The 27,768-nt window shown below is 47.4% G+C and overlaps 1 protein-coding gene across 1 annotated transcript; it reads right to left on the reverse strand.

Annotated features, from left to right (window-relative positions):
• On the reverse strand, positions 1 to 27,168 carry ZNRF1 (zinc and ring finger 1). The gene is made up of 5 exons (XM_035118164.2): positions 26,019 to 27,168; positions 7,277 to 7,372; positions 3,070 to 3,175; positions 2,712 to 2,799; positions 1 to 1,157 (listed from the first exon to the last, which is right to left on the reverse strand). The coding sequence occupies exons 1-4, from the start codon at positions 26,518 to 26,520 to the stop codon at positions 2,742 to 2,744; spliced, it is 762 nt and encodes a 253-aa protein (XP_034974055.1). The 5' UTR covers positions 26,521 to 27,168; the 3' UTR covers positions 1 to 1,157; positions 2,712 to 2,741.
• Between the last annotated feature and the right edge of the window lie 600 nt (positions 27,169 to 27,768).

Here is a 27,768-nt window from a genome sequence, read left to right on the forward strand (position 1 = left end):
TAAAATAACAGTGACTATTTTATTGAACATTATTTAATACCATATCAAAACACCTTGACTAATAAGGGAAGCTTCCCTTCCCAAGCTTTGAATATTTTTTTTATTTTTTTATTTTATTTTTTATTTTTTACTATATAAATACAGATACCTTTTCCTGCTTGGATGGAGGTCACCGGGGCAGGGGCTTTTTTTCCCATGGCTGAGGCGGTCTCCGCTTCGTGCTCAAATGTGGATCAGGGAGGAGTGTGTGTGTGTGTGTGTGTCTGTGTGTGCGCATTTGTGTGTGTGTGTGTTTTTTAATAAAAATCGGCTGTTTTTGTTTTCCACACAGGGCTGAGAAAGGTTCAGGCATCTTAGCAGGACACTTGTGAGTGGCAAACAGCCCTTCAGAATATGCCCCAGAGTCAGGAGTTCAAACCAAGACTTACTGAGAGGAGGGAGGAAGGGGAAACCAGGGGACTTTTGGCAATGAAGGTGGGGGGGGGGTGTCCCTAGGCGAGGCAGGAGGGAAAAGAGAAGGGTCTAGGGAAATCTGGCTCCTCAACTGCCGGAGCGGCTCGAGCCAAGAGGCCAAGAGGACGCAGTCTTGTAAACATCACCAGGAACACACATCAGTTGACACGAAATGGCTGTTTTGTAAACACTTGAAAGACAAACCTACGACGCCTTCAAAAACGTGACAGAAAATGCCCTTTCCTCCGCAGGATGAGGGTGGGAGCAGGCATGGCGGGAGGGGGGTTGTTGTTTCCTCTTCCTTTTCCAAGGGGTGGAGGTGAAAAGGAGAAGGGGAGGGGGGTGGGAAATCACCTTTTCAGTGCAAAAGTGTGACCCGCGTATGGCAGGAAGGGCCGAGTCCTTGTCAAATGGTGGGTGACTCTCTCATGCTCTGTTTGGCTAGCAACCAGGTCTGGCCCAAACATCATGGTGCCGCTGGGCGACGGCCGCTGGCTCTGGCGCCGGGCACTCCTCTCGACCCAGGCTGGCGGCTGCCAAGGTGTAGCCCTGCAAGGGCAGCAGCTTCTCTTGGAGTGGGTTCTTGTCTGCCCCTTTAAGTCGAGAAGTTAACACAAGCCCCTCGTCCCCACTGTCGTCCCAGTGGGGTCCAGAGCCTGCTCAGAGGAGGTTGGGTGTGGGAGGGGGATGGATGGCGGGACGACCTGTCAAGAGAAATGACAGGATCAATGATTGCCACATGCGCAGAGAAGTGAGCCCAAGTCGAGGAAAGCAAGTTCTTGACAACACCAACACACAGGAAGAACACATCTAACCCCCACAAAATAAGGGGAGTTTAAACATAACACAAAACCAGAGTATTCTTCCATGTGAGATGAGAAATTCATTGTGGGTATTCTTTCAAATGCGCCCCATGTTCTGAAATGGGTAAAATATCCTTTCAGTGAAAGAAAGAAAAAAGGAAGCTTCCATAAAAGGTAAAGGGACCCCTGACCATTAGGTCCAGTCGTGACCAACTCTGCGGTTGCGACGCTCATCTCGCTTTATTGGCCGAGGGAGCCGGTGTACAGCTTCCAGGTCATGTGGCCAGCATGACAAAGCTGCTTCTGGTGAACCAGAGCAGCGCACGGAAACGCCGTTTACCTTCCCGCTGTAGCGGTACCTATTCATTTATTTACTTGCACTTTGACGTGCTTTCGAATTGCTAGGTTGGCAAGAACTGGGACCGAGCAACGGGAGCTCACCCCATCCTCCCGTTGCAGGGATTCAAACTGCTGACCTGATCAGTAAGCCCTAGGCTCTGTGGTTTAACCCACAGCGCCACCTGCGTCCATACAGGAGCTTAATATCACAAATAGGTTGCTGGACACGAGATTTTTTTTAAAAAATAAATAAATTTGGCCTTATGGGATTTTTCCTGGAAATGGAAAATCTGGATTGAATTTGGCTTGGGGGGGATATAGGAGAAGCATCATGTAGATGCTGTAAAAATATGCATGCAGAAGATGTGTTTTTAAACACAAAAGTAGTCTAGGAAGGTTTGAGGGAACTCTTTCTGTGTGGCAGAACATCAACATGATACTCTGAGAACATCAAGGGCCCCTCCTTGCAAAGAAACACAGCACATAATTGCTTGGGTTGTGTTTTTTTTTCAACATTAATGAAACTGGCTTATTACAGAAGACTCAATGCTACTCTTAGAAATAATTCTGAAATGTATACAGTCGACTACAGGTGTCTTGCTTTTTGTTAACTGCATCATAGGCTGACTTAACTAGTAAATAGCTTGCTGATGACATCCTTGAAAGGCTCAGTAGTTTGTAGAAATGTGTTCCATGTTTAAGTAGAGAAATTGATGAAGATTAGCACATACAAGCAAATAAAAAACGGGGCATTTATGAGGGTTTGCAGCTTGTGCAGACAAGTCATATTCATCCACTGCAAAACTATTTCTGTATATCCTGGTTTTTACTCATTAATCAGATTTATCTTGTTGTTGGGCTGACACCTCTTTCAAGTTCTGTCAGCTTAATATGTTTTGGTTGTTTTAAAATTTCACCTATTGGGTAAAGAATGACTCAGGTTAGTTCTTATCTTTAAAATATAGTGTTGAGTGAACTGATAGTGTTTGTTGACTGGTTGCCCTCTGTTTGTTTTTTGTCAACGCTGCATGCTAAAACTTGGTAGTAAACAGAAGTGTGTGTGGTGTGTTAAGGCCTCCAGATGTTTCAAGAGAAGATTTCTAAGCAAAGGCTCACCTTGAGAGAGGTCAGCAAGCGTTGCCAGGGTCAATCCGAAGGGTGTTCTGGGCAGGATCTGTTCACTTCAAACCAGGAATCTATACAACTGAAGAAGAAAAGGTGGGTATTAGACCCCACAACAGAGGAATCATTGAGGCCAAGTACCTGCCATAACTCCACAAGGGGGGGGTGGATGAGGAGCAGCATGGCCACATGTGCCCAGCAGAAGGGGCTTGAGGAGGAAGAAGCACCCAAGGAATTCAGTGGCCCATATGAAGGTGCCATGCGACAGGTTTGGCCATTTGCGGGAGCCCTGCTGTCCCACAACGGAACTCTACGGGGAGAATGCTGAACCCAGGTCTTCTTCATACTCTACCTCTTATGGTAAATGCACAGGCAGGGCAGCCGGGCTATCGTGTCTCCCTGCAGGAGTTCCTCCAGGCAGATGACACACTCGCCTGCATCCTTTGTTAGGACATCATCTGCAGGGGGGAATGAAGGTCAGAGAAGGAAGATGAACAAGGAGGACCAGGTAGAAATGGGTTCCCACCCTCCTTGCCAATGTTCCAGCCTCAAGAGGGAGACTGTAAAGGCCCATAAAAGGAGGCAGAATTTCTCACTCCTGGATTTGCCCATGGGATAATGTTAAAAAAAACACCCCTCTTCTCATGCAACCTTGGTCTTGCAGAGAGCATGCCTTCCCCTACACTGCAGTTCCGCGGGTAGTCATCTTGAGCCCAACAGTGGCCATATTGTAAACAGTCACTCGCTTGTTTATTTGTGCAGATAAGAATCGTCTCCAAGCCACCAAGCAGGAGAGATCCCCTCTCTCTTTTAGGCAACCAAACGATTAGCACCAGCACACCTAGATAGGTGAGCTGGGGAGACTGGCTGGCTTCTTTGTACAGATCTTGAATGTAGAGAGCCAACTACAATTTGTTCCTGACCACTCTCGAAGGGAGGACCTTCCGAAAAGGCAATGGGAGATCTGTCTAGAGACTTGGGACCTAGTCCTCATAGAGATGGTAAGCCTGTGTCTAGGTTACACTAATTCAGACTACAGGTAGAGCTCATGTGGTGGACCATAAACACTTCCTTGAGAAAAGGCATTCCTACCCATAGACAGTTAGCATGTCAGGGCGGCTTGCTTCTATTCTAGTTTTTATTACTGCATTGCTAGTCTCACGGACTGTCACGGTCCTGCCTGGACCTGTACAGCACCACTGGATCTTTTCAAGATCAATTGATGCTGCACCAATGACACTTTGTATCCCAGGCTGCAGCTCCCCTCAGACTGCCTGCTGGATACTTGCTATTTCCCTTCTCAGATGACACAGACCAGGATATAATTTAAAAACAACAATTTTAGTTTATTTATTGGTACATATGCGTGCAGTTACTGGATTGATAATATTGTACATGAACTTAAAACTGTTGCCTATACCGGCCTATACCTTCTAAGTTACACAACTAGTTTTATATCAAACTGCTATCCTGTCTGTCTGTTCCTTCCCCCCAATACTCCACCTAGCTCTCTGACTCTCACTCCCCAACCAACTCTGACTTCACTAACTCACTCAACTCCAACTCCCCCTGCAACTGCCACTCGGGAGGGGTTTTTATCCCTTGGCTGAGCCCGCCCCTGAGGGTTCTAACTGTCCCAAGCTTAACCCCTTACACGCTGGGTCCTGACTCAGGGCGAATCGCCACACGGACCAATCTTGCTCACGCTACAAGCAGCATCCTGCTGAAAGGGAAAGGAAAGGAAAACAGAACTCAGGAGGACCAAAGACAGTGGTGTGTATCTCCAGACACATCTCTGGAAATTGCTGAGGTTAACAGAAGGTTTGTTATTATGATCACGAAATGAGAAAAGGGAATAACCCAATTGCTACCCACAAAACAAACAGAGATTGTGCTGTATGTTTTAGGAATAAGACATCCAAGCCAAAGGATGTCACAGGCAAGTGTTAAGAGAAAAGCCCAAGCAATATTTTCACACTGATTATCATTTCAGCTTATTAGTCACTTTACCCATGTCTTAAAACAACTTGGAAATAGTAGTAAACATAAAAAACAAAGTAATTAAAAGCAAAACAAGGTTATTGTACTATGAAAAACAATCCCTGTGTCCAACCACCACAAAGAGCACCCCCAAGGGGAGGAGACACCCACCAACTGCTGTCAAATGAAAAAAAATAGCACTCAAATGCCTGGGAAATGTCTTCACCTAGTGCTAAAAAGATATCAGCGTTGATGGCAGGAAAGTTTTCCAGGGAGAACATTTGATATAGCCCGGTGGTGGTGGGTGCTACTAAAAAGGCCCATTCCCTCCTCAACACACTCTGGACAGCTTATTATATAGAGAAGTTGCACTGTCTTGAAAATCTGATTAAATGCAATTCAGATATCATGCCAAACCATTGTTATGGAAGACTAAGTGTGGTTTAGTGTGATGTCTGAATTGGGTATCACACTCCTGCTGCAATCAGAACATAACATTACAAAGGAGTGTTTATTTTGCAGAAATTATTTTGATTATTCATTCCTCTTTTCAGGAACACTCACTCTGGGAGGCTGCTGCTATTGTGCTCTCCAACCAGATAAGCTGACAAAAACTAAGAGGATCCAGAGCAAAAGCGGTAAAAATCACTATTTGAAACATTCAGCGATAACATTTTTCTCTCTTCTTATATGCAGAGTCTGCATGCTAAAATAGAAATTGCCACCTGCGCTTGCCATGCTAAAAGCACCTTTTGTGCTACTGCACTAGTTAAGTGTGCATAAATCTAACCATGTAATTCTTTAGCTCCTTGGAAGGCGGTGAAGATCATTACTCGGTTGACAGCCCTAACAAATAGTGCAATATTCTTCTCCTCTGGAAGCCTCTGAACTAAACGCAGGCCAAAGGGGCTGCTAGGTTGACACTGAGAGGCATCAAAGGAAACCAGCATCCCACTGTCTAATGCCTGGAGGCAATTCTGTGAAAGCCCTCCTTTGCTTCACAGCTCCAAAAATAGGCAACAAAGGTGAGGACAAGGAAGGGGGCACTGGATGAGTTGCTAAGCACTGCAGTTCTGCTGTTTCCAAAAATCCCCCGCCACTTTTCCCACCCCGCTGCCTGACCTGACAGAACCCTGTGTAAGAGCAGGCTGAATGCATGGTAAGGGCTCACTGGGGCAGTGGGGTGGGGTGTTGAAGAACAGGGATCCTCATGGTGGGGAGGGCAGCAGAGAATGCAGCTCGGATTTAATCTTCCAGCACCACTGAGTAAGGTGCACCATCTCTGGCTATGCTCAATTTGGCAGGCTGGGAAATTTCTGCGTGGGGAGGGGGGGATAGAGCTGCCTTCTGTACCGCAGGCTGCTGCCAGGCAGGCTGGGGAAGGCCCAGCTGTGATGCAGAGCGACCAGCTCCTCCTCCTGACCTGATTTCTAGCTTGCAGCCTCAGGAGCTGCCTGGCGCCGTCTCTGCCAGCACAGCCTGGGCGGATCCTGTGTAGCGTCAGGGACACTGGGGGACTAATGCAGCCTGGCACTGACAGCTTGGAGCAGGTGCCGGTCAAGCCATTGCCCGCACTCCCCCTCCACCCCGGTTGCTGGGCAGGCCCGCTCATCACTCCTGGGGGGCAGGAGAGAGCAGTCAGCCCCCTTGCCACACTGAGAGCCAGCTGGGCTGCAACGCAGAGACTGCAGCAGCCCTGAGCAAAGCCTGCACTGCTCTGCGTGAGAAGCAGAAAGCAAGCAAGTGCCCTGAGCCAGGGAAGCAGGTCACTGGCTCTGCAAAGGAGGCAGAAGAAATCACCCGGGGTTCTTGGTCTATGCCAACTATACATGCATGTCCACTCACCCACACACCCACCAAGCACTAGACTACTGCCTTTGCTCCAGCAGCAAAAGGAGGGCAGAGCATGCCCACTCCCCACCATGAGCTCACAATCAACACTATCAAAGAACAGGATTTGATACCCAGTACATAAAAGCCTTCTACTGTGGAGTTTCTAGTCCTTAAGGCTGCGGAGTTAATTCAGAAGAATTAAAGCAGGTGTGGGGGAAATCCCAGAAACTTAGTTTGCATCGATTTTTGAGAGTGCATTGCATAAAAAATGGCTTAGTACTTAGTTTTCTAGCAGTTTTTGGTACTTCTGTCTCTCTCTGTAATTTTTAGCATATAAGCCGACACAGTTCTGAGGAGCGCAGGTGACGTCACCAAAAGCCCAGGCTGGAAGAACAAGACATGGTGCATCAACGCTCGCTGCTGGACAGCTGACCTCAGGTGTGGGGAATCTGGAGCCTCCAGCTGCTGCCTGCCTACAACTCCAACCTCTCCTGACTATTGGGCAATGCTGGCTCAGGTTGGTGGGAGCTGGAGTCCCAACCAAATCTGCTTGTTCACCCTTGGGCTTGCATGAAAGAAGTTGAGAAAGGTGAGCTGGTTAAGAACACAAGCTGGCTACAGGCAAGTCAGATGGGGTTCAAATTTCCCTGGAGCACCCCAGGCACCACCCTCCCCACCCTTCCTTGCATCCCATGCCCCCATCCTGCTGTGTCAAACTGGCCTCTTGGAAAAAAACCCCCACTTACCATTGTAGGAGAGGCGGGGCTTGCTCAGACACATGATAAAGTGCATTTCCATTTCGTCGGAAGCCACGGATTTGGAACAAATGGGGCACTTGAAACCTACAAAGGAGCAAAAGAGAAGGACATGTGGATTAGAGAGGGATGGTGACTCTGACACTATCTAGTAACACAGGAAGCTGCCTCTTGCCAAGTCAGACCTGACATGAAGTTAAAATCTCACTGAGGTCACATGTACTAAATGTCAGACAACCCTGTAAGGGAAGGTGGAGCTGAAAGTGTGCTGGATTCGATTTCCATAACCAAAGCAAACCCTTTCTCAGCCCTATCTGGACACGTCAAGAGTGACCCTGGCACATTCTGCATACGAGCAACTGCTCTGTAATCATTTTCTTTGTGGATGACTTTGTAACTGTATTCCTAACGTATTCAAAAATGTTTCATGGGCCAGGCCCTCTCCAGCCTGGCATCCTTCTACCACAGAGGGAGAGAACGCACACCTCCCAAGAAATGCCTCTGCGTTGCCCTTCGGCCACTTGAGACAGACAGCTGCAGTCAGAGAGGGCACAGGAAGGAAGGACAGGACATGGAAGGAGAGAACTCTGGAATATGCCACAAGGCTTTCCTGAAAAACAAGGAGCAAGCAAGAGCAATCTTTTCATGCTCACATATGAGCAAAGGCAGCACCTGATCCTGGATGCTCCCTATAAATGTTTCCAGAGAATTAGCTAAGCTAAGCAGTTGCAGCAAAACTAGAGTCTTGAAGCATTTTAAAGACAAACAAGTTTATTGCAGCATTGTATTTAAGGGACCCAGGTGGCGCTGTGGGTTAAACCACTGAGCCTAAAAATTGCTGATCAGAAGGTTGGCGGTTCGAATCCCTGTGACGGGGTGAGCTCCTGTTGCTCGGTCCCAGCTCCTGCCAACCTAGCAGTTTGAAAGCACCTCAAAGTGCAAGTAGATAAATAGGTACCGCTACAGCGGGAAGGTAAACGGCGTTTCCATGTGCTGCTCTGGTTCGCCAGAAGCAGCTTTGTCATGCTGGCCACATGACCTGGAAGCTCCCTCGGCCAATAACGTCAGATGAGCGCCGCAACCCCAGAGTCGGTCACGACTAGACCTAATGGTCAGGGGTCCCTTTACCTTTACCTATTTAAGGGGTGACAAGACTCTCTGTTGTTTTCTCCCTGAAGAACCAGGACATATGGCTGGCCTTTGCCCATGAAAGCACAGTTTAGTGCTCTTAGGAGGAATATTAGTAAGACAGGTAGAAAATGAGGTTACATTACAGTACAGTATTTCTTACCATGAACATACCTGTATATAAATCTATATCAGGTCTACACAATTGGTGATGCACCAAGCAACTCCCAGCCTATCAGGAGACCTACAAATCTCCAGTGTTTGCTGTTTCCCTGGACTAGGATCACAGGACAGTTGCCAAATACCTAGTGGGCTACAATAAATGACTGATAGGTTGTGTCTGTCTTTATGGGTCGTGCAAACTGTGGAGGCTTATTTTTTTCCTTTAAGTCTCCCTTTTATAAAAATATTTTTTAAAACTCAAATTCATTTCACATAAACATACAAAAGAGACATGAACTAGAAACACACAAAATAAAACAAAAAGGAAACCTGTAGTGCAGTACTCATTTTTATTGTGAATGCCTCACTTGAGCTGGGTCTAGAGATGAACATTTTAGTCAAGTCAGAAGCAAAATTAAACGTGGGCTTCCAAGAAAACAACAGCAACCCCCTGCATTCAGTTGGATACAGAAATTTTATGCTTTTCTATCAAACATGGAACATAGTAGTGCAATGGGTCCAAAAGTTTGCCTCTTGGACACACATCTCTCTCCAAGTGAAAAAAAAACACCTTCAGCCTGTCAAGTCCCCAGGCTAAGAAAGAAACTGCTAGACAGGCTCCCAAATGGGAACTTACTCCTAGTATGGGACCAGAGGAACAAGAGTACTATAGAAAGAGCCTGGGCAGGTTAAGGTTAACACCAAGGACTGTCAATCAACACAGTACGAATAATAGTTTCTGATGTCAGATGCCCAAGTGAGCACAGCAGGAACTGCTCACCTTTATGCCATCTTATTCCTAAGTCACAAACTGACAAGGAAACAACTCCCTGCTTCCTTCACCCATGCCCGCCCCAGGAAGTGTTCTGCATGGCATAAGCCTTTGGAGGCAACGGCTAATGTTACGTGGGAACCTTGGGAGATAATACCAAGCCTCAGCCTCAGCTGTATTCCCTCAAGAGCCTTAGAGCTGCAACTCCCATCATGGCCTCAACTGGAGGGCACCAGACTGGCCACTCAAAATAATTCTAATCCATAAAGCTACCCTTTCTGCAGCTATGTAACAAATATGGACCCTCCCCATCAGGAATTTCAGTTCTCAGGAACTCAGAGGGGCAAGAAAGTGGGGATATCTACAAACTGAGCCATGGGAGGTTGTTTAAATATATTTGTTACAATTTTGCAAGATCAATAGTTCTTCTAGCTGTGGGATAATGAGTAAGGTCTGTTCCCATTTTAAAAGCCCTCATTAGGATGTGTGGAAATAAGGGCTGCTAGCCAATTAAAGACTTTTCAGAAGATTAAATGCTCTGTTAAAAAGCAGACAATAACTTTGATTAGAATAATTCTGCATATCATAAAAGCTTTCGCATATTACAAAAGACTATGTTTATAACAGTCGAAAGTGTTTTAAGCTGTAAAAAGACCTTTTAAAGCTTTTTGTTTCTGTACACTTCTCGCAATATCTTTCCCTCTCTTTTTCGTTTCACTAATACAGCAAGTTTAAAGTGGTTGTGACAAAAGCAAACTCTTTGCTTGCAGCTCTATTTACTACTGTCTGCACTCCCCAATCAATTAAATCTCTAGTAACTTATCAATTAAAGGGATATGAAAATGAGCCTGATCTAGAATTTTCCATATGATAGTTCCAAGCCCTGTGTGTCTCTGTGTGTAAGTAAATGCAATGTTCCCCGCACCCCTTAAAAGTTAAAATCCACATTTCAGGATATGAATCTTGCAACAACTGTATGGAATACAGCTGTGGTTGGCAAACCTGCAATATCAACTGTACTGCACTGTGCTTGATGCGGTATGATTATTTTTTTATGGTATATTTGCAGGCATGAAAGGGATCACCTGAATGAAGTTTATGGGCCACTAGCAGCCCACGGACCACAGTTTGGTGCACAAAAAAGAGGGGAGCTCAAAGGGTGGTGAAGCTGAAGCTACACAGTTTTAATTCATGAAGAAGCATTATTGGGAAAATACAGCTAACCCAGAAGTTACAACATGGACACCTAAGAGATGCTGAACACTTTCAAGGATGACATTCTCGACACCTAAGCGTCACACTGTACAGACCATTTTGACATGTTGCTGTTGCTGTTGGGGAGATTAGTTTCAGGGATGCCACAGCATCACTTGCAGCTCCTCTAAAGGAGGCAAACATTTTGTTCCCGGTTCTCACACAGACTTGGAATATCAACAAGCCGGTGTGCCTCGAGACATGAAGTATTTCCATACCCCTTTTAGAAGCAGGTTGCAGTCCAGACTGATGCACACATTATGCCAGCCACGTAGCAACGAAAATGCCACTAAAAACAAACCCAAGCTGACGAGGAAGAGGCAACTGACACGTGATATTTGGCTTTCACCTGGGCAACCAGGAGCGGCTCGTTTCTGTCACCCAGCAACCACCCTCTATTTTTATAGCTTTGAAGCCTCTCTTTTTCCTCCCAGATCCAAATGCAGATGTACACAGCCCTGAAAGCAACACGCTTGCCTCAGTCATTTTATTAATCACGAAATCAACCAGTATGCAGACATGCAAACTTTTGGCACAAAGGTGGCTGGAGACAGATGCTGGCTGCTTCTGCCCTTAATGTCCTCGCTGCCCAGGCCCGTCAACTCTATGGGGCCGAGGCCTCTACAGCTGCTCCCCCCCCCAAATGTCTGCTGGGATGGGTTTCAGCCTCCCAATCTTGAGAGGCCAGAGGCCTGGCGGGATGTCACTCCCCAATGTTGGTTGCAACTCGGCTGCTGCCACCTTGCTTAAAGTACTGGTAAGGATGGCACTAGCAGCATTGAGTTGGGAAGGCAAAATATTTGCTGTGATTTGGTGGGTCTACTGGCAAGTCTAACTGTTGACTCAGCCTTATGCTGCACTTGCGTGCATTATCAGGGCTTGCCAATAGGCGGCCATGCATACCATATGGCTCTTGATGTCTTCCCTTGACATCCTCAACACCTCTGAGTCCCCGCAAACTCACGGCCTCGGTCCAGTATACCTGAAGGAGCGTCTCCACCCCCATTGTTCTGCCCAGACACTGAGGTCCAGTGCCGAGGGCCTTCTGGTGGTTTCCTCACTACGAGAAGCCAAGTTACAGGGAACCAGGCAGAGGGCCTTTTTGGTAGTGGCACCCACCCTGTGGAACACCCTCCCACCAGATGTCAAAGAGAAAAACAACTACCAGACTTTTAGAAGACATCTGAAGGCAGCTCTGTTTTGGGAAGCTTTTAATGCTTAATAGATTATTGCATTTTAATGTTCTGTTGGAAGCCGCCCAGAGTGGCTGGGGAAACTCAGCCAGATGGACGGGGTATAAATAATATATTATTATTATTAGTAGTAGTATTATTATTATTACCCCGAGTCATGAGGTGCCTGAGAATGGCTACCCCTTTCTCCCCTGAGAAGTGCAAAGATACTGAAGGAGCAACTTGGAAGACTGACTCTCTTTCCCACTTCCCCTTTCAGCTCTATCTGCTTTTCAAGAAACAGATTAATTATTCTGGTTCCAACTTTTAGCCAGATCCACTGGATCCAGATCCACTGGAAAAGTAAAGAGTCTGTCTCTCAGAGGTGGTGGTGGGCTGATCTGGGATTTATTTATTTATTTGGGCGCGACAGGGAGGGAGAGACGTGATCAGAGGGTGGTAGCCACAGAACCTGCAACAAAATCCAAATTTATATTACTATATATTATCCAACTCCTGGTGTACATGCATATTTTGCTAACTGTGTACTAATTGTACCCTCAAGCCCTCAGCACCCTCAAACGCAGTCTCCAGCCCCTTTTTGTTGCTGGACTGCTTGCAGAAGTGAAACAGTCATTGCCAACAAGGTCTGTGAGTTTCAGTTCCCACAGGATAACCAAGTGCAGCCGGAGCATCGGACCTGTGAGAGTGATGGTGGGGTAAGCATGCAGAGTGCATGGCTAACTACCCACCACCATTTACCTATGCATTTTATTTCGGGAGAAGCTACCTCGACATGGAACACACGAAGAGGTGTGAGCAGTCCAAGAGCAGAAAATAAGATTCTCCTCAAAATGGGTGGGAAAGAGCATTCAAGAGGGGAAAGCTCAGCGCTGCTTTTGCCTGAAGTGCAAGTTCAAACAAAGGCTGCTCATTCTGCCACAAACTGGGATCGGGACACAGGATAAAAATAAGGATGCACATGGGGAATATAGCCCATGTCAACAGCATGCTACATTCCCCAAAGGGCAGGGCTAGGATGCTGCTTTGACTGACACCCCCAGGTGATGAGCACAGGCTGGAATGCTGGCCAGTAGCCCAGGGACAAGCTCTTGGCATGCCCAGGCAGTTTATTTAGGTTTTACACGGTGGTGCCATCACAGCTGCCACCACGTGCATACAGCCCGCAGCAATGCTGACCTTTCCTTGGCCTCCGAGCAGGAAAAAGCCATGGTGCCGTGACATGATGCTAAAGGAGTCATCTGGAGATCTCCACGATGGTCTGCACACCATACATTTCTTAAGGGAGAATTTAACCTCCCCCCCATCAGACCAATGGCTTGGAGAGTCCAGCATCTGGTTTCCTACAACGGCCGACCAGATGCCTATGGGAAACCCACAAGCAGGATTCAACCTGCTTGTTGACAACCAGATGCACAACACTGGGTGGCAGACTTACATCCCTTTGGCAGTACGTCCCTAGTCATGCTTAGGGACACTTCTGATCATCCTATGACACTTCTGATCATCCTATCTATTGTCAGCCCTTTACAGCAGAAATACACACACAGCCCAGTAGGTACAATGTGTCACAGCTCATTGTCAAAAGCATACTGTTCTGTCGCAGGAGTGGGCAGAAGATAGATTTGGCTCTGCTATATATTTAATAGATTTATTTCCTGCTTCTCAGCTACAGCCCTCAAAGCAGCTACCAGTATTTGCAATTGGCCTACTCCCTGTTGAACTTTCGGTGTCTTACTGAATTTTTTTTTATTCCAGCAGGCATTTCAACTGAAGTCTGATTTTAAAGTTTTAACTGATTTTACCTTTTCCATGTTGTATTCGTTGTACGCTGCTTTGAGGCAATTGCTGTTAAGCAAGATAAAAATTGCTTAAATAAATTAAGAAAAACTCCTTATCCAATATACCAAGAACCACATGTTCATCACTGAAGCAGAAGCCGGCCTTTTTCCCACAAAGCTCACAGGGAAGTCGCTCTTTCTCAGCCTAACCTAATTCATAGGGTTGTTGTGAGGCTAAAACAGAGAGAGAACTATGCATGCCACTCTGAGTGCCTTGGAAGAAACATGGGTTACAATAATAATCGTAAATAATTGTGATGATCTGCCCTCTCCTGCTCTCTAGCAGACACAACAAATGGATGCAAATGTCAGTGAATGTTGCTGTATTTTTTTTTGTTTTTATGTAAATGGCTTAGTTTTATCATGTATAAAATACTCATTTTAAAGTTATAATTGTATAAAGTAGCCTCAAACTAAATAATGATAATGATAATTATATGTACTGTATGAATCTTCCTATATACATAAAAATGTAAGGTGCTGTCATGCTCCATCAATAGGTGGCCATTTTAACTGCATGAAGATTGTTGTTGTTATTTAAATTTGTACACTGCCCTGCACCTGCAGTCTCAGGGCGGTTCACAAGTTAAAACCAGAATATAAAAACACAAAAGTCATAATCAAAATAAAAACAAAAACAACCCAGTAACGCACACCCCATATGCTGAATGTGGACAGCTACAGCAACATTACAGCATCACCCATAAAAATTGCTGGGTAAGGCTAACCAGATGCCTGTGGGAAACCCGCAAGCACACCTGCTCGCCACATACCCCCAACCTCCTCAGTGCAGTGGAAAGTATGACAAGAGGCTGTGCGCAGATAGGTGATCTGTCATGCAATAAGTGATCAGCTTGTTGGGAAAGAGCAGGCAAAAGATGTGCAGGCACATTCCAAAGATGTGATGGTAATTAAAGCAGGCCATTTTCTCCACCAACGGGATCTGGTTTATGAGCAGAGATCTGAGGGAGCTTGCGAAGCCCACGTTTGTTTTGAGGCTCTGGGACTCCCTGCCTGGGCAGGAGATCTGTGTTGATATTGCAGTGGAAAGCCAGCAAGATCTGTGTGTTCTAAAAGGCTTTTGACCTTTTAAAAGCTTGACTGTACTACATAGGCCTTTTTACATCAGTATCACTCCCACAGATCAAATTTACATTTTTGATGCCGGTATTTAGTCATTTTTAACCTGCTGGCTCCTTATTCCTATTAGTTTTCTTGCATTCTATGCTTCTCACGTTAGCTACCTTGGATTGTAAAAGGAAAAGAAGAACAAACAGGATTGTTGCAACAAGGCCCTGAATCTCACCCCATGCTGCTTGCAGTAACTTAAGTCTCCTGCCCTTTATGCCCCAGCCCTTCGCCAACACCTTTCTCTCATTCAATACTAAATCTGGCTGCAAGTCCTTCCGGGACAGAGATTCATATTGCCTAGTAGTCCTTGTTTAACCCAGATCTTGTTACAGGCCATTGTCAGCCCATTAGGGAGGAAGGTAATTCAGGAAATTATGGACCTGTCCATCTTCTGTAACAAGGAAAATACTAAGCACACAGCAGAGAACAAGTAATTTGTAAACAATGTGGTTGGGGATATACTGAGCAATCGGTTTCATTAAAAAATAAATAAAATTATGATTATTTTTTAAGAGGTAACTTGCTCGACTAAGAAGGGACAAAATATACACAATAATTAACATATTAAAAGAAAGAGGATCTAAGAGGATTGGTTTGGATTTTTTTTTATGCATAATATTCTGAGCAAACAATGGGGAGAGGGAGGACAGAGAAAAGAAGCACCAGCACCCTGTAAAAATAGAATTTATTGATATGCCAGAGAGCTCAAGTTCAATTTCAAAGCAAATTGGTTTCCTAGAAGCCTCCATTTCCTGGATTCCCAATTCAAGGCTATAGTAACTTTGTCATCAACTTATAGATGTCCCGACACCACCCATCCATCACAATCTTGCCTCCAGATGTTTTGGACTACAACTCCCACTTGCCCCATATGAAGCTTGATCCATACACAGGAAACCTAACCCGATTTCCTGCCGGGGCCTGGCTTTCCTCACCTTCTGCAAGCTCTGTGTAATCCTAGCAAGCTGCTTTTAAAAAGCTGCCAGACTAGGACTTGGGAGACCAGGGTTCAGATCCCCATGTGGCCATAAAGTTTTCACTGGGTTACCTTGGGGCAACTCATGGCCTCTCAGCCTAACCTACCTCACAGGATTGCAGTGGGGATTAAATGAGGAAGGGGAGAACTATGTATGCCACCTTGAGACCCTTGGAGGAAAAGGTGGAATATCAGTGCAGTAAATAAATAAACAGTATGTTGGGATACTTTGCACTCTAAGCAAGGTGGGTCCCCTTGACTCAGGAACACAGAACCTCTCCCCTCCTCCCTATTTCCAAACCAAGCCAAACCTGCATGGACCCCTGCCTCTGTGTGGAGAGGATCACACCTCCAAAAATAGCCAGAACAGCAGGGATCAGCTGTGTTATGTGAGCAGGCATATAATTTGCTTCTCCATGGAAATCTTCAGTGCTAAACTGGAATCTTTAAGCATGGATTTTTTTAAAAAAAGGCATCCTTAGTGTGCAAAAGTGTCATCCAATCCAATGTCATCTGATACACACACATACTGGCCATAGCAGATCCATTCATGCACTTTGCATTACCTACAATTGCTCTCAAAACCGCAATGCAAGTTGTGACCACAGTTCAGTGTGGAATTAGAGTTGGCCAACCAGCACATGTGTTTACAACAGCACAGCAATGCAGACAGGAAGTGACCTGTATTTTGTAGGTCCCTAAGTGGCTGACTTCCCAGCCTCCACATGCCAAACCAAGCAGCCAACACAACCTGCTGTTCTAATCCACTCTAGCAGCACATAGAAACAAGTTAAACGTGAAATCGCTTTATCTATTATTTCAAACTGACAACTTACCCTTCCTCTATGAAGGAAGCAGCCAGGGAAACTCACAATAAAATTACATTAAAAGAATTTTAAAAGGGGTCTATGCTTTATTTATTATTACATTTTAATCCCACCTTTCCTCCAAGGACCTCAAGGTGGCATACATGATTCTCCCCCCCCCTTCCCTTTATCTTCACAACCTTGTGAGGAAAGTCAGGCTTAGGGGATAGGGACAGGCGCAAAGTCATGGCTGAATTTGAACTCTGGTCTCCCGGATCCTAGCTCAACACTCTAACTACTATGCCACACTGGTTCTGCCAGTATAATGTTTTTGCAGGAAGCAGTATCACACCAGGGAAGGGAGGGGAAAGAAAGGTGTCTGGCTGGTGCTCAATCACATTGAGAAATGCTGTTGGTATTTTGTGGTGGGGGAAGAATGGTTGGCTCAACCTTGTTAAAAGGTTCAAAGCAGTGGCTTGGTGGCCAAGGGAAAAGAAGACGCAGAATCTTCACCTCCAAAATAAATTGTGCTACTAGAGTGTCAGGGGATATTTCTCCCCTCATGGAGGGAATGTTCAGCCAGCAGTCATGTGGCAGAAAGGCCACCACTGCCACAATTGTACTCAGGAAGCTCTCTCATATATTTTGCTTCTCATTCCTTTCAAACACTCCCCAGAAATCCCTCTGTGCACCATTAAGGTTTCAAATTCGCCTGGTGGGGAGAATCTCCCAGCTGCTGCAAATGCATCAACTACTTACAGAACTCTCATTCTTGAGACAAGAATAAAATGGCATCTGCTCAGCTGCCACTTGCTGTGACAAGGTCCAAGGAGCTGCTCCACAAGAACTGAAAGACATCCAGGCCATATTCGCACCACATATTTACACGACTGCCTGCCATATCACTTTAAACTATTATGGCGTCCCTCAAAGAATTATGGGAGGTGTAGTTTGTTAAGGGCACTGATAATTGCTCAGTTCTCAGAATGGTTTAACAACCCATCCCTCTTCAAAGAGAACACAAACAAACAAACACACACACACACACACAGGGCAAACTAAGGAGGAAATTGCTGAGGTAAAATATAAAATACATCCAATACAACCAAAACTGTAGTAACACCAATTGGGGGGAGGGGGAAGAACAATAAAAATTGCCAACTCACAGAATGCACAATAGGAAAGGCACATGGCCAGGAAAAGACAAGGCCACACCCACACCTCTAAACCACTGAGCCTCTTGAGCTTGTCGATCAGGTCAGCAGTTCGAATCCCCGCGATGGGGTGAGCTCCCATTGCTCAGACCCAGGTCCTGCCAACCTAGCAGTTTGAAAGCACCCCAAAAAGTGCAAGTAGATAAATAGGTACCACTCATCATAGGAAGGTAAACGGCGTTTCCGTGCACTGGAAAAACTGCGGACAACCGTCGGCTCCCTTGGCCTGTAAAGCGAGATGAGCGCCGCAACCGCAGAGTCGTCAGCGACTGGACTTAACTGCCAGGGGTCCCTTACCTTCACCTTTAATACCACTTTAAACAGTCATGGCTTCCCCCCCCAAGAATTCTGGGAACTGTAGTTTGTTAAGGGCGCTGAGAGTTAGGAGACCCCATTTGCCACACAGAACTACAATTCCCAGAGTTCCCTGAAAGAGGGATTGATTGTTAAACTACTCTGTGAATTGTACCTCTGTGAGGGGTCTCCCAATGTGCTCATTTGATTGATGCTGTACTGTACTCAGCCCATGCAGGGTTCGGGCCTAAATGTTTTACAGCTGTAAAGTACATTCAAACCGAAAGCTGTACATTTGGATGGAACCAGGCAGCAGTCTTCAATCCTGGTTTAACATTATCTTAGAAAGACGCATCATTTGCAAAGCAGCGGTGCCTGTTTAGAGACACCCATGATTCTGCCCAAATGCAACTTGCTCTCTCCAGGGCAGAAGCTGAACAAACTTCCTGAAGGTTTGCAGCAAAGGTGAACTGCCGCAAAAACCACTTCAACAGCTACCACCCACCACCCATGATACCAAGGCCTCCCCATCTGCCAGATGCTTGTGTTTAAAAATGAATGCGTACTTCATAAAAGTGGGAAAATACAGCTTTTTGTATGAGCATGTTGCTTTCTGCAAGGCAAGCAGCCCACCTGAAGCTTGGGGATAAGTGTAGCAAGATTGCCATTAGGTGTGACAAAATGAATGTATTGTCCCACGGATAGCAAAGCTGGGCTTTCACTGCAGGAGTCATGTCCCCCTTCAATATTATGTCTGCCTTCAGCCTGAAGAGTCCTTGGCCAGAAATGATGTGAGTCGTAGAACCATCTGGAGGGCCAGAGGTTCCCCAGCCTTCTTTATAGGAAGAGCCCCGTCTTAAGATGAGGGTTGTGACTCTCTAAACGAGGCAATTTTCAGAAACGATGGTATCTGGCACACCAGGTGCAGCCAATGAGTTCACAACAAACAGGTAATGATCAGCTTGCAGCTTCTCTTGGCAGGCTGCTCACTTCCTTTCCCATAGGAAGTGTTAAGCCACACACACAAGCCGCTGCTTCCTGCAGAGCACAGATGCTGAAAACAGAAACCCCAGAAACGGCCTTGCTATGTGCAAGTAGATGACTCCTGTCTCCTTTCTTTTTCAGCCAAGGACACTCCTGCTGCCTCCTGCTCTACATACAGCCCCTTCTTCCAAGCAAGGAAATGCACAGCTATGCCAGTGGTACACCCATGTTTCACATCTAGTTCACAAAGCCTTCCAGGGATTTATTTATATTTATTTATCCATCTGATTTCTATCCCACCTTTCCTCCAAGGAGCTCAAACTGGCATGCATTTGTTCCCCCCTCCATCACCTCACAACAACCCTGTGAGGTAGGTTAGGCTAAAAGACAGTGACTGGTCCAAGGTCACCCAGTGAGCTTCATGGTTGAATAGGGATTTGAACCCAGGGCCTAGTCAAACACTCCAACACTATGCTACACCAGCTTAACACTCTTCAGCAAATGTGCTTTTGATGGCTGGCTGCGTGTGTGTAGCTGAGAGGTTGGACACTCCATATAAAGTTAGAATTCTGCACATTATCTTGATGAAATCTGTAACTTGATTATGCACCAGCAACCGAATCCATTCTCTAAATACCTATCAGGAAGGTATTTATCTCCTTCCTTTCCTCTATAGAACTCAAGGCAAACTATCCAGGGGTTTTCTAGCAGAGGCAATTATAGCGTAGAGCACGACGCTGCAGGGGGTGCCAAAACAATGCTGTAGAATGGACCACTAGACAGGGGGGATGCTGAATTTTAGCAGCACCCAGGGTGACACTGGAATTTGAGAGCCCAAAGTCCACCACTGTTTTCCAAGCACCCATCCCAGAAGCTGACCAGATCAGGCCTACAATTGCTGCATCATGGGTCTTTAGATCATGCCCTGAATCTATAAGAAAGTTGGCACACTGCACATAAACAGTGGTAACTATAAACAATAATAACAGTGCCCTTTTCACATCCAGACCCAAGGCCAACCCTCTCTCCTGAGACCCATATCCACTCATATCTCCAGTAACGACACCAGCAGTACATTTGGCTTGGTAGCTACACAAAAAGAATACATTCTTAAACAAAGATAACGGCTTGGATCCAAAGGTACCCTTCCATTAACCAAGAGAGCCTCTTCTACTTACAGAAGGGCTGTTTCCAACTTTGCAGAAGGCTGAGAAGAACGACTGCAAGTCCAGGGAAGTTCTTCTCTGCCTGTGCGCTCCAGCCTTTGCTGTGCTGACCAGGGATGGTGGGAGTTGTAGTGTAGAACAGGTGGATGGCGGCGGGTTGGCAAAGGCTGGTGGAAGGTCTTGCTCGAGAGAAGACTCCATGCAAGTTCTTTTTTGAAAGACCTATTTATGGCTCACTAGCGTGCATATGCGGTTTCTTGTACTGTAAAGCAATCCCCAGTACCACAGGGATACACTGCAGAAGGCTAGGTTGGCAAGTGTTGCTTCCACTTGTCCAACAACTCAGCATAAGGAACCACTAAACGGGACCACCTCAATGGTGATCACAAGGCACTTGCGGTCTACGACTGGTTTTGGACACTCAAACCTCCAATGCAAGGTAAGCAGAGCTTCCATCAGAGCAATGCTAGGATGTGGAGCAACACTGCTCTACGCCCACAAGCTTTCAGTTACAATGGAAGCTCAGGCCTTGCTATATCTCTGTGCAAGGAACCTACGTGGAAGCAAGGCATCTCTCTTGGAGGTGGTGCTAGCAGCTCCCCACTTCCACTCCTAGATGCATGAGATCAAGCTGTGGCTGCTTCATTCCTGCACTGCAGGGAATTGGACTAAATGACCCTTGGGGGGTCCCTTCCAAATCCACCATTTTATGGTACTTAGTTGTGAGGAAAACAAACTCTCCACATGGCTCAAAAGCACCACCACCTCTATCAATTGTGTGGCTGAGCTCACAGGATGAAGCCCTGAAGGCAAGGTTGACCCAACTTCCGTTGCATACCACGGTAAATGGTATGCCTTGAACACACTGGCTCAACAGGTCAGATAATTAGTGTTTGTGTGTGCAGACTGTTCTTTTTCTTAAAAAGAGAGAGAGACTTCCCTTGTCATACCACTCATTGGGAAGAAAGGGCCTTCAAACTCACCCATATGGATCTACTACAACGCCTACTGTGACTAATTAAAAAAACAGGAACACTGCATTTTTTGAGGTCTGCTGTCTTATTAGCTAGATGTTCACCTCTGCCCCATCTCTGCTGCCACAGAAATCCAAGGAAAAGCTTAGTTGGCTCTGAGAAAACATGTTGACACAGCTCTAACAGCTGCTCAAGGAAGCCCCACCTAGAGATGGTCAACAATTGTCAAGTGACTTTTCTAATTGTCAAGTGACTTTTCTCATAAGAAAAGTGCTAGATTGAGGACTTAGCCCCAAACACTGAGCTAAGCCCTTGCAAAAGGCAAACCAAAAGCTGAGATGGACTATGGCATGCTGCGTCTACCCAGCAGGAGGCAGCAATGCTTCTGAATACCAGATGCTGTAAACTAAAAGAGAGGGGCTCTTGTACTGGGGTCCTGGTTATGGGTTTCCTATAGGCGTCTTGCTGACCACCGCAATAACAGGATGCAAGACCACATGGGCTCTTCTTACCGGTATGTCTAAGGAGAGCAATTGAGTAAGAGAAACCACCCTTGAAAAGTTGCTTGAACCTCTCTGCAAGGTCCATTTTAGCAATGAAGCCTCCTTTTAGGGAGGGACAACCAGCTGTTTGGCTTATAGCCATTTGCCTGGAAACCTGTAGTAAGCAACACACTCCCCCATCTTTTAGGTCACAAGTGACTAAACGTGGGCGTGTACAGGCAGGTGAACTACTGGTTTGCAGGCTGTTCACCTTTGTCAATTTATTGGCAAGGCTGAGTTTGGGGAATCCACCAAAGTGACTGATAAAGATGCTTGAAATGGGGGACTGGGACTTAGTCTCCCAGGCAAAGAATCAGGGACTAGTAACTAACTCAGGATCTCAGGAGCTTGATGCAGCAGCCTTGCTGTAGCCATGCTGAAGCATGCCATTTTCAGTAAATGGAGAAGAGCTGTAGCTCAGAAGTAGACCATCCGCTTTGCACATGAAAGGTCCCAGGTTCAATGTGTAGCATCAGCAGGTAGGATTGGGAATGCATGTTCCCCATCTGAAACCCTGGAGATCTGCTGCCAGTCAGTGTCGCCAATACTGATGGATCAACAGTCTGTCCGTCTGAGCGGATGTTCATGAGTTTTCCAGAGTAAATTAATAAAATAAATACCCAGGGAGGTTATAAGTGAATTCAGGAGCTACACAAGGCTATTAACAGCTGGCTATTAACAGCTGGCAGTGCTGCAATTACACCGCAAAGGAACTAAGGTTTTGTGGGAGCTGGCCGCTTCTCTTTATCCAAGAACTTACAGCCATGAACACAGATATCCTCTGTCAGAGATGTAAAGGCAGCCAGTGAAGTGGAGATGAGTCCTGTGCGTTGTGACCTTCACAGTGCTCCCGCTCCCCCTCCCCGCTTGAAAGCAAAGCTTCCCCCTCCAGCAATAGGGTATCAAGAATATTGCAACACAGATACAGCCAAGCAGAAAAGCCTCCTGCTGTTCAGGGAAATATCAAGGTGATGGAAAGCATTAATTGGAAGATTAACCTAATTATCTGGACACAGAATACATGGATTTTAAATAATTTCTCTCTGAGCCGCACTCTGTGAAGAAGACATCGTGGCTGTAAACAATCTATGCACTCCACTTGGTCCAGGCAATTATTTCTCAAACAATACATGATTTGTCTGTGCCAGCTGGTCCACAGAAAATTAGCATCAACTAACCACAAATCTGTACTGGCAGTATAATATTTTGGTTCTGTGCATGTCTTGGTAGCCATACTGCTCTTGCAGAGGTGCAAAGCACACAGACCAAGTGAGACAACACTAATGGAGCAATATTAGAAATGGTAAAAGCTTCTCAGTTACATGGAGCTCTTCTGTAAAAACAGAAATATAGCATTGCTGCGGTTAAACAAGACAGGTCATAAGGTTTGGAGAGGAACTACATTAACTATGAAAGAATTTGATTGGCAAGGGTGACAAAGCAAAGCAAAGTAGCAAATATATTTAACAGGGAAGAAGATGAGCTTGGAAAGCACCAGGACTCATCAGATTTGCTTATATCATTGAGCCTAATTTATATTTTAATCAATTAAGCAAGCGGAAGATAGAGGACTAAAATACAATCACCTCGCAAGATGAAAGGGACTTCCTCCACCCCCTGGCAGAACCTGGTTGCAAATTGCCATGCTAGGAGACACTGCTTAATCTTTACATCACTTGTTCCCTGCAGCACAGTAGAAGGGAAACTATGAACACACACATCAGAGTTTACCCCATGGAACCTACCAGGACTTGCCTCCAAGTTCACATGTAGAAGACAGGGCTGTAAATCTCTGTACTCTCCATCCCAGATAATTTCTTTTTTCAGCTTCCCCTTAAAATAGCCTTCACTAACCTGGTGCCTCCCCAGTTGTTTGGGGTGCTCACCTATCTAGAATTCTACCAGATGAGTTATCAAATATGTGTTCTACACACTTCTGAAGGCAGTAGGCCCAAATACCACTTTCCAAGGCCCCACAGATCTTATCTTAATTCCCTATGTTTTGCAATACTAACAACAGTTGTCCAGACTCAGGTAATCTGGTAAGGAACAAAGAGTGAGATTTGAAAACTAAAATGACCCTCAATTACCTACCATAACTCCTCAACAGACTACAGAGGCCACACATTCCTGCAACTCTAAAATCTGTTCTAATTAAACACAGCCCTAAGTTAACATGCTCCACAAAAATTCTGCTGGATCAGACCAAAGGCCCATTTAAATCCAGTATCCTGCATGTAATGGGTCATCAAGATGCCTGAAGGGAGCCCACAAGCTACAAATCATTTCTTATATTGGTGAGAAAGCAAGTTACTAGCTTTAATCCAAGATAGAGGGAGAGGTGGAGTGGGGGAGAATACAATGAAAGCCTGCTCTTTTCCCAAGAGCAAAAGAAAAATACTGTCCATTAATCAAAGAGAACCACAATTTTTATCTTGTGAACCGCCCTGAGATCTTTGGGTGAAGGGCAGTATATAAATTTAATAAATAATAATAATAATAACACGGCCTGTTGGGCAGCTTCCTTTTTCATTGATAGGTGATGTGCCAAAGCCTCAGACCATACCGGTACTTGCAAAACTGCCACAGGCAGCGATCTGTAATAAAGGACAGGTTGTTACCTTAGTCTCTCCACACCCCAGTAATCACTTCCTCAGCTGCCGCACCAGACAAGTCACAATGTCAATTCAGCAGTAGCTGGAGTGGAGTTCAACAGTTGAAGCGCTACAGTACTGTTATTCTATAGTTGGGGTTAAATTATTGTTTGACAACTCTATTTGTACAGTTTTTATTAGCTTCCCTGGGCTCGTATGGGAGGAAAGAAAAGAAACACCACTTAAATCAGGGGTCCCAAACTAAGGCCTGGGGGCCGGATGCGGCCCAATTGCCTTCTCAATCCGGCCCGCGGACGGTCCGGGAATCAGCATGTTTTTACATGAGTAGAATGTGTCCTTTTATTTAAAATGCATCTCTGGGTTATTTGTGGGGCATAGGAATTCGTTCATATTTTTTAAAAAAATATAGTCCAGCCCCCCACAAGGTCTGAGGGACAGTGGACCGGCCCCCTGCTGAAAAGGTTTGCTGACCCCTGACTTAAATAGTGGTGCATCTCCTTGTGTGTCTAGGCAGGCCCCACCCTAAACAGAAACAAACAAACAAGCAAACAAACAAATGGGTGGGGATTCCACACAGTGCTGCCAGGGCACAAACGGACCCCAAATCACTGCTGCTCCTATCAAAAGGCTTATTTGCTGATATAAACTTTTCAAAGATGAGCCAGTCATTTTATGAACCTATAGTGTCAAGGGAAGTAACAGTACTGCTCTATTCTGCGTTGGTTAGACCTCACCTGGAGTTCTGTTTAAGAAGAATATTGACAAGCTAGAACATTTACAAAGTAGGGTGACCACGATTTTTAATGGCCTGGAAACCGAGCCTTATGAGTAGTTGTGAAGGAGATGGGCAGGTTTAGCCTGGAGAAGAGAAGATGGAGAGGTGATTTGAAAGCAGTCTTCAAATATCTGAAGAGCTGTAACGTGGAAGACAAAGCAAACTTGTTTTTTGCTGCTCCAGAGAGCAGGGACCCAAACCAACAGATTCAAATAACCAGGAAGGAGATTCTTCATCAGCTTGGAAGCTGATGGGAGTCTCCTTCATTGGAGGTTTTTAAAGAGAGGTTGAATGGCTATCTGTCAGAGATTCTTGAGCTGTGATTCCTGCATTGCAGGAGATTGGACTAGATGACCCTTTGGATCCCCTACCATTCTATGATTGTATATTGTTTTATGGTATTTAATGCTTTTGGGACTTGTAAATGTGGTTGTATGCTGCATTGATATTTTACATACCATTTATATAAACAAATGAAACCTACTTGCCAGGCCTTGAGCACAGGCATGCTTCTAAACATGCTCACAGCAAACCTTTCCCTCACCACCACCAAGCAAGGACAACAGCCACCCTCACCTTCTTTAAAACAAAAGACTCTGAATCTCCAGTCAAGGGCTTCAAGTGTCAGCAAACTTGACCCCCAGAACCTCCAAGCGCAAGACAAGTTCACCACAGATACGGTAAGCCTCCACGTTGCTGCCTACCTATGGGACCCTGGCCTTGGGTTTGGGGCAAGAGGGAAGAAGGATGCATTTGGGTCCCCCTCAAAAAAAATGATGCTATGGATATGTTGCAGGATGGTATTTCTTGCAGTTTTCCCTTCTCCTTTTATGAAGAGCCTTGGGGTTCCCCATGACTGTCTGAAAGGAGGCCCGGAAATAAGGCCGCGGGGACGAGCACACTCACCGCTGTGCGAGCTGAACCACCGGGGTCCGATGTGCAGAGGCAACGCATCAGCCAGCGAGGCCCTGGACCCCAGGTAGAGCATCCCGTCTCTGTGGTGACCGCCTCCCGTCTCCTGGAAACCGTTGCCATGGGCGTAAGGGGTAGAGTCCGCGCCCGACCCGCCACCGGGACCCCGCTCCGAGTCTGCTCCCGCCGCGGCTGTCGTCGTCGTCGTGGCCCCAGCTGCAGCCGCCGCCGTGTAGAGGCCGAAGGGGACGCTGCCGGCCGCGGCGGGCTCCATGCCCAGCCCTACGCCCACGCCGGCCACGGAGCTGACGGAGCGGCTGCGCAAGCCCATGGCGGGCCCTCCGCCGCCGCCGCCGCCCGCGCCCCGGTAGTGCCCGAAGTGGGAGGCTCCCCCGGGCGGCGGCACCGCGCTGTCGTCGCTCGACACGCCGGCCAAGGGCCCGCCCCGGGAGCGCCCCGTGGCCGTTGCGCCCGCCGTGCTCTGCTTGCCGCCCATGCCGCTGGCGGCGGCAGCAGCGCTGTGGACGGGGAGGTCGAGCAGGGGCACCCGCGCCGGGGACTAGGAGCTAAAGCGGCCCCCGGAGCCGGGCATCCTCTCCCGGCCGTCGTCGCCGCCGCTCCTCCTTTGCTCCGAGCACAAGCAGCAACAGCCCCAGCCGCCGTCCGACGCCGCGCCCCACCGGGCGGCCCGCCGCTCCTCCCGGGCTCATCCACGGCGACAAGGCAGCAGGGGCAGCGCTGCCCCGCCTCCGGGGCCCGCCCTACGGAAGAAAGACGCCGCCGCCGCTGGGGCCCCGGCCTCTGTGCGCGGGTCCTCTGGTGCTGCCGCTCCGCATCCAGGCGAAGCGCGGGGAAGGCGAGGCCGGCCTCTCGCAGGAGGAACAGCAGCCCCGGCTGCTGCGGGCTCCGTCAAGGCGCGCCCCGGCCGGCCATGGAGCGAGCGCAGGCCCTCCTTGGCTCTCCTCGGAGCCCTTTCCCGCCTGAGGGCTGCCTCGGCGCGGCCTTGCCGGCGTCCCCGTCGTTCCTCGGCCAGGCGCCGCTTCCCGTCGGGGGCGGGGGTGTCCTCGCTGGCGGGCTCCCTCCCGCCTGTTCCTCCGTCCGTCCGGCTAGCCAGCCCTCCTGACGGCTGCCGGAGGAGAGACAATAGAGGCGCGCAGGACGCCTGCGCCGGAGCTTCTCTCCGCCCCCGCCACGGGGTTGCGTCAAGGGCTGGGCGGGCGAGCGGTGGGCGCGTGGACGGGGCGGGCCGCCAGGATTCCCTCCCCACCTCGCGTGAAACTGAAACTGTCGGGGGAATCGGGCCCCATGAAAAGCAGCGGGGCGGGATCTCCCGGTAAACGCGCGCGGCGTTGCGCTGCACGGCTGCCGTCGTCCTAGTACGGTAGGCGCACTTACGGTACTTTCCCGGGGCTTGTGGCTGAGAAAACTGTGCGCAAGGTCGGACTGCAGCCAACCGCCCCCCCCCCCGCCCCGCACGTTTACTCGGGAGTAAGTAGCACAAAGGCCACTGGGATTGGCTCCTAGGTACCGGTAAGTGGGGTTTCTGGGAACCATAGGAGCTAGAAGGAGAGAGTGCTCTTGTGCTCCATTCCTGCTTACTGGTTTTCCCCAAGCATCTGTTTGGCCAGTGTGATAATAGGATGCTGGTCTAGATGCTGCCCCGATTCCAGTGGTGGTGGGTATGGGGAGCCACTGTTTGGGTGCGGTGCAGGGTGCTGACCACTATGCAGGGTGGTCTAGGTGT

The sequence above is a fragment of the Zootoca vivipara genome, chromosome 6, assembly GCF_963506605.1.
Source record: "Zootoca vivipara chromosome 6, rZooViv1.1, whole genome shotgun sequence".
Taxonomy (NCBI): Eukaryota; Metazoa; Chordata; class Lepidosauria; order Squamata; family Lacertidae; genus Zootoca; species Zootoca vivipara.

Coding starts and splice junctions, on each gene's coding strand:
- ZNRF1 (XM_035118164.2), bottom strand. CDS start 26,520: ATGGGCGGCAAGCAGAGCACGGCGGGCGCAACGGCCACGGGGCGCTCC. Junction 7,373..26,018: donor GTGGTTCAGCTCGCACAGCG/GTGAGTGTGCTC, acceptor GCTCCTTTGTAG/GTTTCAAGTGCCCCATTTGT. Junction 2,800..3,069: donor CTGTGCATTTACCATAAGAG/GTAGAGTATGAA, acceptor TTTCTTCTTCAG/TTGTATAGATTCCTGGTTTG.